Genomic DNA, 14,793 nt, shown 5'->3' on the forward strand with positions numbered 1-14,793 from the left:
AAACGACCCTAACGCTCCGTCTCTGCCGTTTCGAATCCTGCCTGGGATCTTCGTGGAACGACTACAGTCAACTGGCACACAGGAGAGGGCGTAGCTAGAAATACAGAGGGTTTCAACATTCTTTTGTCTTAAAAACAAGACGATAATTTGCAACCTTTCACACCAAGGCTATGCATACAATGTTTTTTTTTTTTCTTTCACATCACTTGACACTGTGAACATGGCCTGAGACCTGACAACGGGAGGCAAACTAAAACGCGCTAAAGATGCTTTAGTATTCCGACCGAATCCTTCAAAAACGCTCTCGAGAGAAGAAATAAATAACACCACTTTAAAAAAAAACTTATACTTTTAAAAGAGGAACTGAAGATTAGTAACAGGTTTGTGCTTGTCAAGGTCTTGAGAAGGCAGAGCTAAAATCTTGTAGAGTATATTGATTATTTGGCTCACGAATGAGGAAAAACAAAAGGCCTAGTCCTCCAAAATCAGGTCAAAACGTTGCGTTCACCTCTCACACTCATTGCACGTATTGCTTTCCGCAAAGTCTTCCACCCTTTCCCAAAAAGTCATTCTGGAAAGGCAAATGCGACCTCCCCATGGCCTTCGTCCGACGTTCCTCTTGTGGTTGAAATGCGGTGGATCCCGTCGATTCAAATATTGCTAGTCTAAAAGAACAGTCCGCGCGTGGCCCGTGAGATGTTCTCCTGGATCTAGCCGAGAAAGAGTTACACAGCTGAGTGTGAGGGAGTGGGATGAAGAGGGCCAGTCCAGAATGGATGTGGGTTGTGCAGTGCAGCCAGGTGGGAGCTGGCAGAGGCAGTGTGCTGTCCTCGTCCCTGTGTTCCCATGGGCCAGTCAGATTGGCCTTGCCAGCAAACAGCAAAAGCCAAAACCCCACAGCTTCCTCAATGTCTCTACGACTGTGGTGAAATCCCAGCGGGAGTTTTCCCGATGGATTCACGCCTGTCGTTTCCCAGTCCTTTTTGTCTACGTTTCCCTCTTTAACCTCAGGCCTTGGAACTTTGAACCACTGAAAGTCACACCTTCACAACAGCATTCGCAGATAAAAGAGAATCGGGATTAAGATATTCAAATGATCAATACATTATTGCAAAACATAGATTATTAACAAGTCCCTCAGCCCATCATCACTTGTAGAGACATGCATCTATGATGGTCGTTCACCGGCGGAGCAGCCGCGTCTTACCGACTAGTAAAACCAAAGACCACCGTCATCTTGGCCCGCTCCCGCAGTCCCTAACGATACTAAAGCACGATTTTAATCATCTGTGATCAAACAACTAGAGAATATTCAATTGTGTAAACAAATATGCCAACACAACACGTATTACAGGTTATCTTTGGAATCTGCGAAAAACAAGGGCAGGGAAATGAAAAAGAAAGATGAAAAAGAACCCCAAAAGAAAAAGAAAAATGGTCACAATTCCAGAACTCTGAAGTTGCTATAGGCGGCAGTAGCTTTCATGAAACTCACACAATGACGCACAGCAGAGGTCAAACAGGTTCCGTACAAATTCCAAGATTGCTTATTGTAGAGGTGGGGTTGGGAGCGGGGTGGGGGGTAGATTTGCGTTTGGCTGGAGATCAGGTGTCCCCACTCACAGAACACACTCAAGGATTTGTGCTGCTTTCCAGTGAAGGACAAAAACCTGAACTCATTCCACATCGCGGTGAACCTCAGACGCGTCGGCTCGACAGATTGGACAGGTGCGATTGGTCTGCAAGACATGTTACGGATTAATTTCTACAAGCCAGTGATGTTTCTATACACCATTACCTGATCTATGCATCAGCTAATAACTGTGCCTGCCTAAATCAACATTTACTAAATATGAAATAAAAAAAATTCATTTCAGCAATTATCATGAAATTATAAATATTTTCTACCATTCAAAAGTTTGGGGCCAGTAGGGAAAAAAATGATTAATACTTTTATTCAGCAAGGATGCATTAAATTGAGCGTTAAAATTTCTATTTCAAATAATTGCTGTTCCTTTGAACTTTCTTTAAATCAAAGAATCCTGTTTGAGTAAAATATTAAGCAGCACAGCTGTTCTCAGATTGATAACAATAATAAATGTTACCTGAGCACCAAATCAGCATGACAATTTAAACAGTTTTAAATTGTAATAATATTACACAATATTACCATATTTCGGATCAAATAAATGCAGCCTTGGTGAGCATGAGAGACAAAAATCACACCAACCCCAAACATCTGAACGGTTGTGTACATAAGCAATTTACAAGCCATCAGCCACTTAAAAACCTATATTCGCTTTGCTGTTAGTTAATGCAGATATTGTGCATTAAGATGTTCTTCTTACCTTTAACCACTTGTCTACACATTTCGCATGAAATTCGTGGTTGCAGGGTAATACTCGAAGTAGCTGTCTTGACTCAAAATCACTAAAGCATACAACACACCTGTAAGAAAAGTCAATACCAAGTCACAATCAAAACTTCAACATTATATAACAGAGGGCATACAGTATATAACAGAAAACACTTACAGAGTTTGCTCAGATTGGTGGTTTTCTAAATTGAACCTGTAGGACGGAAGTTGCTCTATATCAGCTTTCGTTAGTCCTCGAGGTTTCGCTTCTCCGAGTCTCTCAGCAAGGTTTAATAACGCCTGAGAGAAAAATCACAAGTGTTCAAAACTCTCCACACAAACTGTGATAAGATAACGATGTTATCTCTGTTCCAAAATTAGCTTTAATTCTATAACGTAACTCACTAATTCTATAAAGTTAACCTTTTCTCAACTTTGTTGCATCACTGCACATGCCCACAGAATCACTCTTATTGAAAATGAGTAAGTTGCTTGATCGTTGCAAATGAGTATGTATAAACTTTTAGAAGTTAGCGAGCTGCTTATACAATCAGTAGACAGCGAGGCAGTTCACTAGGCCTTACGTAAAAACCATCAGTGGCTTAATTTTGACAAGCCAGGTTATACAAACAGTGGGGCAACTACATCACCCAGCATGTGAGGATTCTCATTTACCTCATAGTTTTCCATCTCCACATCATCTACATCCAAGTCCAGACTGATAGCAGGACCCACAGCAGTTGGAGGCACAGGTAGCATCGAGCTGTTTCATAGGTCACAAACACATTAGCATCACAAATCATTAGCATACACTCAATGGCCTTTATCTAGCAAAGAAATATCACAAGGCTTCATATAATTATAAGCAGCATTGAAGGTAATGCATTACAAGAAACGTGCATTAAGTAATCAGATTACTTTTTTTTATATAACATGTAAAGTAACTCGTTACTTAATTCCATTATTAGAATATGAAACAATTTATATGGCAAAATGAAGACCCTCACAGGAAGTATGGTAAGAAGCCGGGGTAGTAGGGCGGTGGAGGAGGCGGGGGAGGCAGAGGCTGCTGTAATCGGTACCTCTGTCCAGTTATACGCCTCGGCAGCATGTGCGGATATGGCTGAGGAAACAGAGACATGAGGAAAACCATTCAAATTATTAGTTTTCATTTACCAACTCTTACCCAAAGCTACTTCAGCAGCATTTCTACCATATCATATGATATAAATATGAGACAAAAACTCATACAGGGGCATTTTTGCCCCATATCTTGAATTTTAGAGCCATTCTAACTGCAATCTATAGGCTCCATCACATTGAGTTGTTGCCCTGCTTCATGTTCGTCACCAATCAACTGTATGAAATGTCAGATGACCTACGTAGGTCTGGGGCAGGGCGGGTGCGTCAAATGCGTTTTTCTTCCATGACTAATTAATTAAATTAAATCCACAGCCCTAGTTTTTGCATAATGTCATTACTTGTTTATGCAAATGCTCCTCATTTAAATCGGTATTTCATTTTGACTTGTTTACTGCGATTCATGCTTTGTTGACATACAGAAGCAAAGACATCTCACCACTCCGTAGGGTAGCTCTTGATGGAGGGGCTCCTGGGGGAGGTACTGAAGGGGGACAGAGGGGGTCATTGCTGGTGGATGGTGGGCTGGAGGATAAGAGAATGTTCCTAACGGATGCTGGTCTCCTCGCAGATCCACTTCATTCTCCACCCTCTGCAGAGGCTGAATACACACATATAAAAGACATTGCACAACCAGAAAAAAAAAAAAAAAAAAACATACCTGTAGCATAAGATTATGACAATTAATACCATAAAACTATATGCTATTTTATAAAGGATACATTTTTGTCACACCAACATTCAGCATTGTTTTTATATCATTTTTAAGGGTACAATCCATTATGGGGGCTTATCTGTAACCAATGACTAACTGTTTTCTCTAGATTGTAATGGGTTTGCTTTACTAATTACACTGTAACAGTAATCACATTACACTCTAGATTACTGTAATGCACACTCAACATTGGGAACAACATGGCAACCTTCAAACATGGCTCATCCAATCACATTTATAATCACATTTACAGTTTTGAGTTATGTTTTTAACTGTAACTATGTTTTTGATGTAACTCTCAGGTGTAACATAATGTAAAGATGTTTTTGCACTAAAGGCAGATTAAAAATAAGCTCGTTAAAAGCAAGCGTATCTTTTAGTTTGTATTCATCAAGAAGCTAACTCCTCAAATTATATTAATTGCATTTTTATATAAAAAATAGCACTACTACTACTCCATAAATATGTAACATTTAGTGTTGAATTACCAGCAAAGATAACTGCATTACTACATTTACAGCTACAGTAATATAAAATTACTCACACCATGAAGATTTTGGTCATGTTGTCAATGTAACTTATTTGAAATGCACAAAATTTCAGTTCTATTTCTCTCCTTTTTGAGCTTGAACGGACAAATGAATGCAAAATTAAGTCAAAATGTCTGTCTCGGGGAGTATCCTCATAAACACAATCGGTTATGTTGTAAACAATTGGGAAAGAAAACGAATGTGTATCATTATTTTGGATCTGTGCATTCGTCTTAAGGTGACAGCAGCCTAATATGCCCGCAGATGTTTGTCACCAATGTAAATCAAACAACAAAAGAGAAAATCACTTTTGTAGCTTTAAAAAAGATAACATTTATTAATTAGATTTAATTTATACAGCAAAGACTGCGCAGTGTTATTTTACATTTGATTAATTTCTGTCCCTGAATACTGTTAGATTTAGGCCTACAAAACACTGAAAAACAAAGCACTGCTTATTTCATTTGTATCTTAGTTCTATTTATCTATACTTGTAATTTCTTTGTTTTCTATGCAGATGCACTTTCCTACAAAATCACCCCAATCATCCTAGAATTATGAATTCTTTACAAATACAGCTATTCAAATCTGTTGAAATTGTTTTCATATTGCAATATATTACAGAAAAACAAAATATTGCACTTTTTTTCAAATATCGTGCAGCCCTAACTTGTCCTGCAGGTGTTATTTACTATCATTACATCTATCACACACTATATTACTATTATATATAGCTTTATATCAGCCAACGGCTACCCTGCTGTACAAGATATCAGCAATCAAAAAATACATATCGGTCGATCCCTAAAAATAATATGTAAAAATTATACTGCTATTTTAGGAATATTATATATAAACTTCTTACACTTTAATTTGCATAAAAAGGACATTAATAATAGTTCTCTTCCATTTAGTAGCATTCATAGATGTTGTGATCTGCACTCACCATGCGCGGGTGCTGGGGCTGTATGGGAACAAACTGGTTGAGTGGAGGCAGATGAGGCGGCTGGTGAGGCGGCACTGGCGGACTAGGGTGAAGGATAAAATGCTCACTGGAGATCATTGGTGGAAATGCCTGATAGGACACTGGCAGGTGCTGCATGGTGCAGGCCTGAATGAGCTGCAGACAGACAGACAGAGAAATACCAGACAACAAAAGGGTCACTCACACCATAGATACACTCATGAAGAAAGTGAGGATGGGCAATTGAATACTGCATTGCTGTATTCTAACATACTCTGGACTAAAGCATATCTAACACTTTCCCTACTCTGTACTATTTAGAAATCCGCTAAACCATTTCAAAAGCATTAGGGTTAATGATGGGGAAAACTTAGAGAATAATATATATATATAGTTTTTTAGTTTATAAGCATACATAGTGTAAAGAGGACTGAAAAACAATTGTCCTCTGCACAATATAAGAGACTTTCAACTGTACATCACTATAGCCACATAAAAAGTAGTACAGAGGTGGGTATGTTGACACAAATGCAATGACTTGAGAAGATGGTAAAATTAGCAGAAAGTACACCTTTGTCATTAAAGATTTGTACCCTAAAGACATTTGCAGAGACAATGCAAACAAAAACTAAGAGGGTTGCACATTGTCCCTTGAAAGTTGCATCATAAAAGGTCATTAATCATTCTAGAGACACAGGAAAAGCCTACAGGAAAATCAAAACGTGAAATGCAGCTTTATACCAATGTCTAATGTGTAAGCATGAGTGGGACGTACAGAACAACACTCATAATCGAATATCTTTGGCTAGCAGGACAGGTGGGCATAATGGCTGCCTGGGACACACATACATCGGCTAAAGTAAAGCTGGAGCGATGGGACATGTTAGGTGTGCTCTACACAAACTTCACTAACATTCCAGCTCTTCCTTTTCAAACTCACTGGAGGAGGAAGGCAGCAGAGCAGAGAGAGCTGTCCGCTGAACATTACCGAGCATGCTGGGAGCTGCTGAGCATTGCAGGCTGGGATAGGTTGCCCGGTGTGGATGGGAAAACCGTGGGTCGTCACCGTGGTAACTGTGTAAGATATCGGAACTGATCCTTGATGCATCTTGAAGGACAACACAAAAGGTTCAGGTTACTTGTTAAAAAACAACCACTATCTCTGATTTTCATTATCACAGCAATAATCAGATATCAGCAATATCACAGCAATCTGATTGCTTTCACATCAAAGTCAGAGTAAATACACTTTCACAGACAAGGCTTGGATTAAGCCAGGATTAGACCTTAGTTCAATTAGGATTGTAGATAGGTGATTTTATAAATGTGCCTTAAACATTACTGGTGTGAATCTTGAAACAAAACAATGGCACTGACATATTTTTAGATAAGTCAGAGCAAGTTACTTTCAGTTAAAACAGCTCAAGCATCCATTTTAGTCTGGGACTAGGCTTAAGCCTCGTCTGTGAAACTGAGGGATAATGTCTATATTAAGGATCTCAAACTACCAGTTTATCTAAAATGTGGCTCGCAAATCAGTTTTCATTCTATGAATTTTGGTTTAGCGTCCAATGCTCTCCCATTCGGCTCTGTCCTTTTTATCATTAAACCTTTGACAAGTGCAATCACAGCGAACATTCAAATCTGCATTGATCCTGCCGCTGACCCAGAAAGAGCAGTTGTCATGTATAGGTATGAAACAGCTTCAGTCTTTTTAACCACACAGTATCATTATTTCTGTGTTACAAACATGCAAATGATCACAGAAGTACTGGGATAAAAGTGTATAGTTGTAAAGATGTAAACACTGATGTCTACTGTAGCGATCAGAATAGTGTACAGTAAATCACTTCTGAACATAACTTGATGTTTCAAATGAAGATTGTATCAATTACTTACACAAGTAAGTGGCGACAATTGACTTAAAAATGTTTTTGTCATTGAAACATTCAAGCGATTTGTTCAAAAACACTGATTCCTCCAGTCAAGAAACAAGTCCTGATGAGTCATTGAATCATTCATTCAAATCATTTCTTTTAAAATAATTGATTGAAATTAATATATATATTTAAAAACTGCATCAATTAACATTTTAACAGAACCTCTAGTAAAGTACATGTTATTTTGTTTAGTTGTCTATTCAGAATCATTGGGGCATTGTGAAAAAAAAAGAGAATAGTTCTAATTTTCGAGAGTAATCACTAGTATTTTATTCGAATGGAAATCAACACATGGATAGTGGCTTCCAGAAAATTAGAGTTTGAGACCCATGGTCTAAATGAATAACTGTCGTTTGAACTAATACCTGTTCGTGAAGATCCACCATGATGGAGTTCTGTTGGGGGGGCTGTGTGGCAGTATGCAGCATGCGTGGAGGTGCACTGGTGTGGCTATATTGCCTGGACTCATCTAAAGGAATCTGCTGATGCTGGGAGAAGACAGGGTGGAGGAAGTTCTCATCCTGATGTAGGGAAGTGTGCACAGCAGGTCTATCTCTCTGCCCCCACTGACGTCGTACTGGAGGACTAGGACATGAACGTACACATAACGTAAGTAGTCACTCTGCAGAAGATTTTTTTTTTTTTTTAATAAAATGTACAACTCGAATGCTAATTTCATCAAACTCAATATGACACTGTCTGACCCACCTTCTCCTGAGGTGCAGAGGGGTGATGCAAGGCTCCCCGACGACCCTCCTCTGGTTTAAGGGGGCTGTTGATGGCCGCCTACTCACTGCTACTTCCCATGGTCGCATTTGTGACGTCGTACGAACGAGTCACACCTGCCTGGGGTGGGGAACCAGTAGTGCAAGAGGCACTTGTGTCTAACAGCTTCAGATTGTCGGAACTCTGTTTGAAACACAAGAAATATTGGTTTTGTGAATTGAATAATGATGTACAGAAAAAACTTTAATGTGCATTTCAACTGAAGTTAATTAAAGAGGACCTATTATGGTCGGCAAAGTTATGAAGCACTCCAACTAAAATCCACTCCAACCTCGATATACCTCATTTAAATAACTCCCGCCCAAGGTATAAGCAAATAAGTGGCAAGGCCTGATTGAGCTGTTTTAGTAGCATGTCGAAACTCATGGTTATAGTAATGGTGGCGTGACATTTCTAAAACATGCTCGAAGCGGTTGACCAATCACAACACACTGGTTCAGGGAACTGATCAGAGCACATGTTGTGCTTTTCGGAAGGAGGGGCTTCATAAAAACAGAAGTGAACAGAGGTGCGTCTTAAAATTACAGCAGCCTAATAAACCTGCAGCCATCTGTCGTTAATGTTAATAAAACAACAAAAGACAAAGAGAATATCACTCACTCCTCCTGAGTCACTTTTGTAACTTTAATAAGAATACATGTTGGCTATATTTAATTCACACAGTAAAGACTATGCACTATATTGAATTAATGTATACAATTTATGTAGCATTTCTTGATAATTTTCAGGCAGGTCTAATTCATTTGTTTTATTTTAGTTTTGTCCTTATGCTTGTAAATAGTTTCTTTGTTCTTTTTTTGTTTTTTACTGTTTCCTTCAGTAAGCTTGAGAGTTTTTTTTTTTTCTCAGGCTAGTTAAGCCTATTAGATTTTTTGTGAGCTAATTGAGTTTTTTCAATGATGAAATTTCAATAGTATCAAATATTTTATCATCACAAAAACCTTGTTCAAAGCAAAAATAACTATATTGTGATATATATAGTAAAATAATTAGGCCTACTTGTATCGTGATATAAGATTTTGGTCATATCCCCCACCCCTACTTGCTGCTTAACTTGCATAGTACAATGCATTGTTGAAGAAATCAACTAGCTAGTCACCACTGTTTCCCAAAACCGTATTGTCCCAAATCTGTCATTCAACTATGCTGGTTAATGATGTCACGCAGGTGGAGTAATAACTTATTTTAATTAATCAGTTTATGATCAAATTAATGCCAGATCTGTCTGCAATGAAATTCTATTTTCTTCTCAGTTATTTTGCTTAATTTCCAGATTCAATCATAGGCTCCTTCTTATGTAGCCTACTGCAGCACGTACACACGAGCGCTCTTCAAAAACTGTGCTTTAAATCTGTTGACAAACTAAAATATGTAAATTAAATTTGCATATATTCAAAATGAAAGATATAGATTGTCCTGAATGTCAGCTTGCTTATTTTGCTCAAGATAAGGACTAAGTCATGCAAACAAGAAACTATGCTTCTAACAGGTCGAAAGCTGCTGTTCCAACCATTCAACTTTGCAATGCTATTTGCGAATGTTCGTTGGAACTATGGTTTCGGGAAACACCGACTCGTTGAAATATGCTGATAACGACATAACTTGTTGGCTAACAATGCTTTTGGGAAGCGCACCCCAGAGCGTTACTGACAGACTGAGAAGAGAGGTGCTGTAATAACATGCCTTTCAAAACATGAGGCAAATTAGTCTTGTGATACACTAATTGTTTAGCATGCAGGGAACCCAGTTTAAGTCCCATTTGCATGATGTTGCATTTATATTTTGTTCACAGATCCTTTTGTTCTAGCCTGAATCACAAGCAAACGCAGGGCACAAACATGAAGGAGAATGATATTTGAGAACAAATTTTCAGTAAAAAATATTTTCAGTCTATTGTAGTCAGCTGTGGTCGATCTGTTGTATGGAAAACAGAAGCATTTACATTATTCAAAATGTCTCCTTTCATATATAAAACAGCATACAAGCTAACAACAATTTTGGGGTTAATTATTCCTTTAAAAAATGACCCTGGACTTAAAATGTGAAGACCATATAGCCTCCTGCTCTCAAAGCAAAACAGCATGAATAGCTTTAAAATAAATAGGTAATTTTCCATTTGAAACCAAGAATAGTGAAATACTAATTGAATTAAAATATGCTTGTATTTGCCTCAGAAAAAGCTGTATTGTATTTTTTTATGGATTGAGACATTATTTCATTGTGTAAATCTTTGAAGTAAACCATAAGACAGTGGGAGCAGAAATTATATAAAAGCAGCCTTTTCAGGCAAGCAGACATCACACTTCACTGACAGGCATCAGAATGAATAATTCAAATATTATTTATATACACATTTCAAATCATTTGTATTACTTTTCTCTTAACAAAATCAGTGAAGTGTGCATGGTTCACACAAACAAAACTTCTCATCACACTACATGACATTTAAATGTTCAATGCCATGTGTAAAATAAGAAAACAAGTAACAGCAAATATTTACAAACAGTGTTTAATGGAAAGACGGGGCTGATTTGCCACAAAGAGGGGGAGCTGTAACTTCAACAACAAAAGCGTGGATGGCCATGTGCTCCCACATAGACAAAGCAATAACAAAGGAGCGCCACCAAACCTCGCGTGCCTCGCTTTATCAGAAATAATCATTTGAATGGGCTTGTGGATATGATTAAAACATGGTCAGTGCTTCACACAAGGACAGTGCACATTTCCTATGAATAAAACAAATAAAATTGTCACCGGGGCCCAGCAATAGATCAACAATAGCACAAAGAGTCGCAAGGCCGAAGTTTTACAGGCGCGCGCGGAGCTCGTGCAAACATCCGCAGTTGTCCTCGTGCTTTTAAAACATGTTCTCAACACTACACGGAGTTTGTGCATTACATTAAATGAATTGATTCAATCGCATGCACTTCCCAAGCCCTAACTGCTATCACTAGCATATAGCCCGAGCAGATGAAGCCCTAAACAGGAAATGCAGGGATGCACCCCTGACAAAAGAAACATGGTTTGGCTTGAACGCCTCATTTAGACAGTCTGCAATGTTTGAATATCATGAGCGTTTTCGGTTTTATTTTAGCTGATGCATGACAGCTTTGTGTCCAATAACCAAAGTATGATCACACCAACCGAGCTTACTTGTTTTCAATGGCGCGCGAGTTTCCGACTCGTCCACGCGCTGCTTGTTGGCGACTAAAACGATGCAGTTTGTCTTGTTTGATGAATTAGCAGACTAATCCCAAAGAAATCGCCAAGGTACACTAGCAAACAGTCATGGTTAAAATGAGGTATCGTCCGTTTCCCAGTTCACGTCCGCGAGCTTGATCTTGTTGTTGAGCTTCAGCATAGAAAGAGAAAATGCATATTCTTCCGCAGCCTAACATCCGTTAACTTATATCCAACAAACTTGTAATAGCGTGCAGTTGTTGTTTCCTTTATTATTACATCCGATGCATTCAAACTGGGTATAATCTGTGACATGGGTGCTGTTCAGTATTGTTGTGGTGGTTGTGTGCTACTGTGCTTGTATAGTCACGCCTTCTTCCTCTAAAAACTACCACGCAATAGACAGACAGCCAGTCACTTTTTAGATGCTGCTGTTTGGTCGAATTGCTCCAGCCTGATACCAACCTTATGGGTGTTTTCACACTTCCTCTTTACTAAAAACAAACTCAAACCACTTTAAGTGGTCCAAAAAAGTAAACTGAATTAAAAAGGGACCCAGTTGCATTCACACTGTCCGTGGACACTAGTTTTTGGTCCAGTTTAGCTGCAGTCCATTTTACAATTCACATTGTTTTTCAAGAGAACAAGCGTAACTTCAATACTGTATTTTAATATTTAGAATTATTATTATTGAGAATAATTAGATATCATGATAGATTATAGTAGCCTATATATTGCTGGCGTAAATATTAACTTTAATGCTAAAGTGAAAATAAAGTGAACATGGAGTGTTTTTTTGTTCACAATGTTTCACTTCGAAGTTATTTTGGAGCATCCATAAGTCAAAATTTCTGAAACAAACTATAAGCAGCTCCCAAAATTGTTTTGCAATCCAACAGATGGAGTCAGTTGATTTGTGTTGTGCAGAAGTCAAAACATTAACCATAAGCATGGCAGGCAGTGCATGTTATCGGTGATGATTTATTATGCCACTGACATTCATTTTGAGGTAGCATGGGTAGTCCCAGATAAAGGGGATGTTGTTTGTCACAAGGGATTTGTTGCAGTGATCAAACAACAGTGATGCAACACAGTCATGTTGTATATTACAATTCAGTGAGACAGCATCTAATTAATTCCTTTAAAACAGTACAATGCACAAGGTAGGCTACTTATAATCTTAAAGCAGTTCTAACAGCATGTCAAGGGATCAAAAGGATGCTTTAAAATAATGTCAAATAAACATCACCAAACAAACCATTATTGCAAGTGGAAGTCCTTTTCTCCACTCGTTGAACCATCTCATGGTTCTCTAAAATGTTTCCTTGAATTGAAACTGACCGTCTCCTATAGGCTATGTTCATGTTTTATAATGCTTGATAACAAAATCAAGAAAAATTGGAAATGGAATTCATAGTTTCTAGAAATGTTTGGAATATTTCACTAAACCACTGCAACATAATAAATGCAATATATTTTCATTATACTATCATTTGTATTAATAAAATACTATAATTTATGCGGCAAAAGTATAATAAAATATTAATTTATGTGTCAGAAATGTAAGTGTTTAACATTTCTTTTAAAAATGCAATATTATTTTACAATATAAATACTGATTTTATTATAATCACCATTACTAGTATTATATAAAAAGAGCAGAAAAGTATAGAAATCAGAGTAGAATAGAAATCCTTTACATTCAGCAGTTTCCAGGTTTAAGTTGCTTTTGTGATTTTATTACATGAGTTAATTTACGATGAAGGTATAAACTACCATTGCAAAACATTTTAAGCATTGTTTTAAATTATGGTATAATAATAATAAAACAATGTTTATTATTAGTGTTATTATCACTGTGTGTGTACTAAATGAAAAGCAGGGGAAAAAACATCATGTTGGGGAGTCTAACTGTGTTCTCTCTAGTTCTCATCCGTCTCTCCATCAGAGACAGTGTGACACAGCCCAGTCTGTTACATAAGCCTTGCGCCAAATGGCGAGCCAGCGGACAGAAACACATGCAAGCGTCTCAAAGCGGCCAGAGTAACATCTCGTTTATTCAATGCACTTTAAAGTTCATAAACTGACATCAAAAATATGGACTTAAGTTGACCTAGAAAATGCACCATTCAATGCATTAATGAGACCGTAGAAGAACTAGGAAGGCAAAGTGCCCCATTTTTTTTTCCTTCTAATAATGTTTGAGTTTAATTCGTCTGAGCACCCATGGGTCAGAATAATTTTTGCAGCATTTTCTCTCGTGTGGCTTCACTGCAGAGAAAACGCCGCAATGTAACCTTCCTTCCTAATCTTTAACTCGCGAGAAAATAGCGAAAATAATTCCGATTCAAGTGAAACCTGCGCTGCGCGTGCACACAATCACGCACATCGGAGACAAGCGCGAGACAAGCAAACCCGCGTCCAATCCATCCGTGCACTTCCAATCCAATGTAAACATTACAGCATTACAGCAACAAAACAAGGAGGGGCTCAAGGCTTTAGGGGGACAAGATATAAAAACACGCTGATACCTATGTGCGATGCATTCAAGACCGTGAAAACCCACGGAAATCCACGCCATCAACACGAAGACGCAGGCGCGTGCGTTACCTGATTGTTAATTTGTGAGCATCGCAATCGCTGACATTTCTCCTTGTAATTCTTCACATCTCTCCCATATTCGGTGCGGCATGATCCTCAGCTGTTCCTGTTAATGGAACATTCCGTGGATTTCACCACTGATATGTGAAAAAGGTACAAACTGGAGCTCGCACGAAGAATAAAGGCAGAATGTGTCATTACTCTTCGCATCTCGCGCAAAACAACCACTCTCTGAATGCATCAGGCTTTGGAGAAACCAATGCACTCGGTTGAACCCAGTATCATCCGCCGCCTATTTGCGTGCTTTTGTGACATACCCCTATGTGGGGCATTTAGAGGCCGCTTGCTTATGGCAAGCAGTTTGAGCATTATTCCTCATGAAATAAATAACTGTTTAAAAATAACCGTAAAAATGATATGATCAATCATGAGCCAGTCATGAGTCATAAGCCATAACTTATGTTTTTACATTACTTTAACTCATCAAAATAATTTAGCAATTTCAACTTTTTACAAGTTATACAAGAGTTAACTCGATATATAAGTCAGTTTAACATATTTAAATGACTTGTACAACCAAG

At 38.2% G+C, this 14,793-nt stretch overlaps 1 protein-coding gene across 4 annotated transcripts; it reads right to left on the bottom strand.

The window, feature by feature from the left end:
* rnf44 (ring finger protein 44) lies at window positions 1-14,510 on the bottom strand. Of its 4 annotated transcripts, none has more exons than XM_084132604.1 (11): window positions 14,222-14,510; window positions 8,354-8,554; window positions 8,011-8,230; window positions 6,694-6,813; window positions 5,688-5,861; window positions 3,936-4,097; window positions 3,364-3,479; window positions 3,032-3,119; window positions 2,535-2,656; window positions 2,349-2,448; window positions 1-1,739 (listed from the first exon to the last, which is right to left on the bottom strand). In XM_084132604.1, the coding sequence occupies exons 2-11, from the start codon at window positions 8,458-8,460 to the stop codon at window positions 1,677-1,679; spliced, it is 1,272 nt and encodes a 423-aa protein (XP_083988730.1). In that variant the 5' UTR covers window positions 8,461-8,554; window positions 14,222-14,510; the 3' UTR covers window positions 1-1,676. The 4 variants fall into 4 exon arrangements, with proteins under 4 accessions (XP_083988730.1, XP_083988728.1, XP_083988727.1 ...); XM_084132602.1 differs by having other exon boundaries at window positions 6,646-6,813; window positions 14,222-14,470; XM_084132601.1 differs by lacking the exon at window positions 14,222-14,510 and adding an exon at window positions 11,585-11,994 and having other exon boundaries at window positions 6,646-6,813.
* Between the last annotated feature and the right edge of the window lie 283 nt (window positions 14,511-14,793).

Source organism: Abramis brama (genome assembly GCF_963993115.1).
Source record: "Abramis brama genome assembly, chromosome: 13".
In the NCBI taxonomy this organism is placed as follows: domain Eukaryota; kingdom Metazoa; phylum Chordata; class Actinopteri; order Cypriniformes; family Leuciscidae; genus Abramis; species Abramis brama.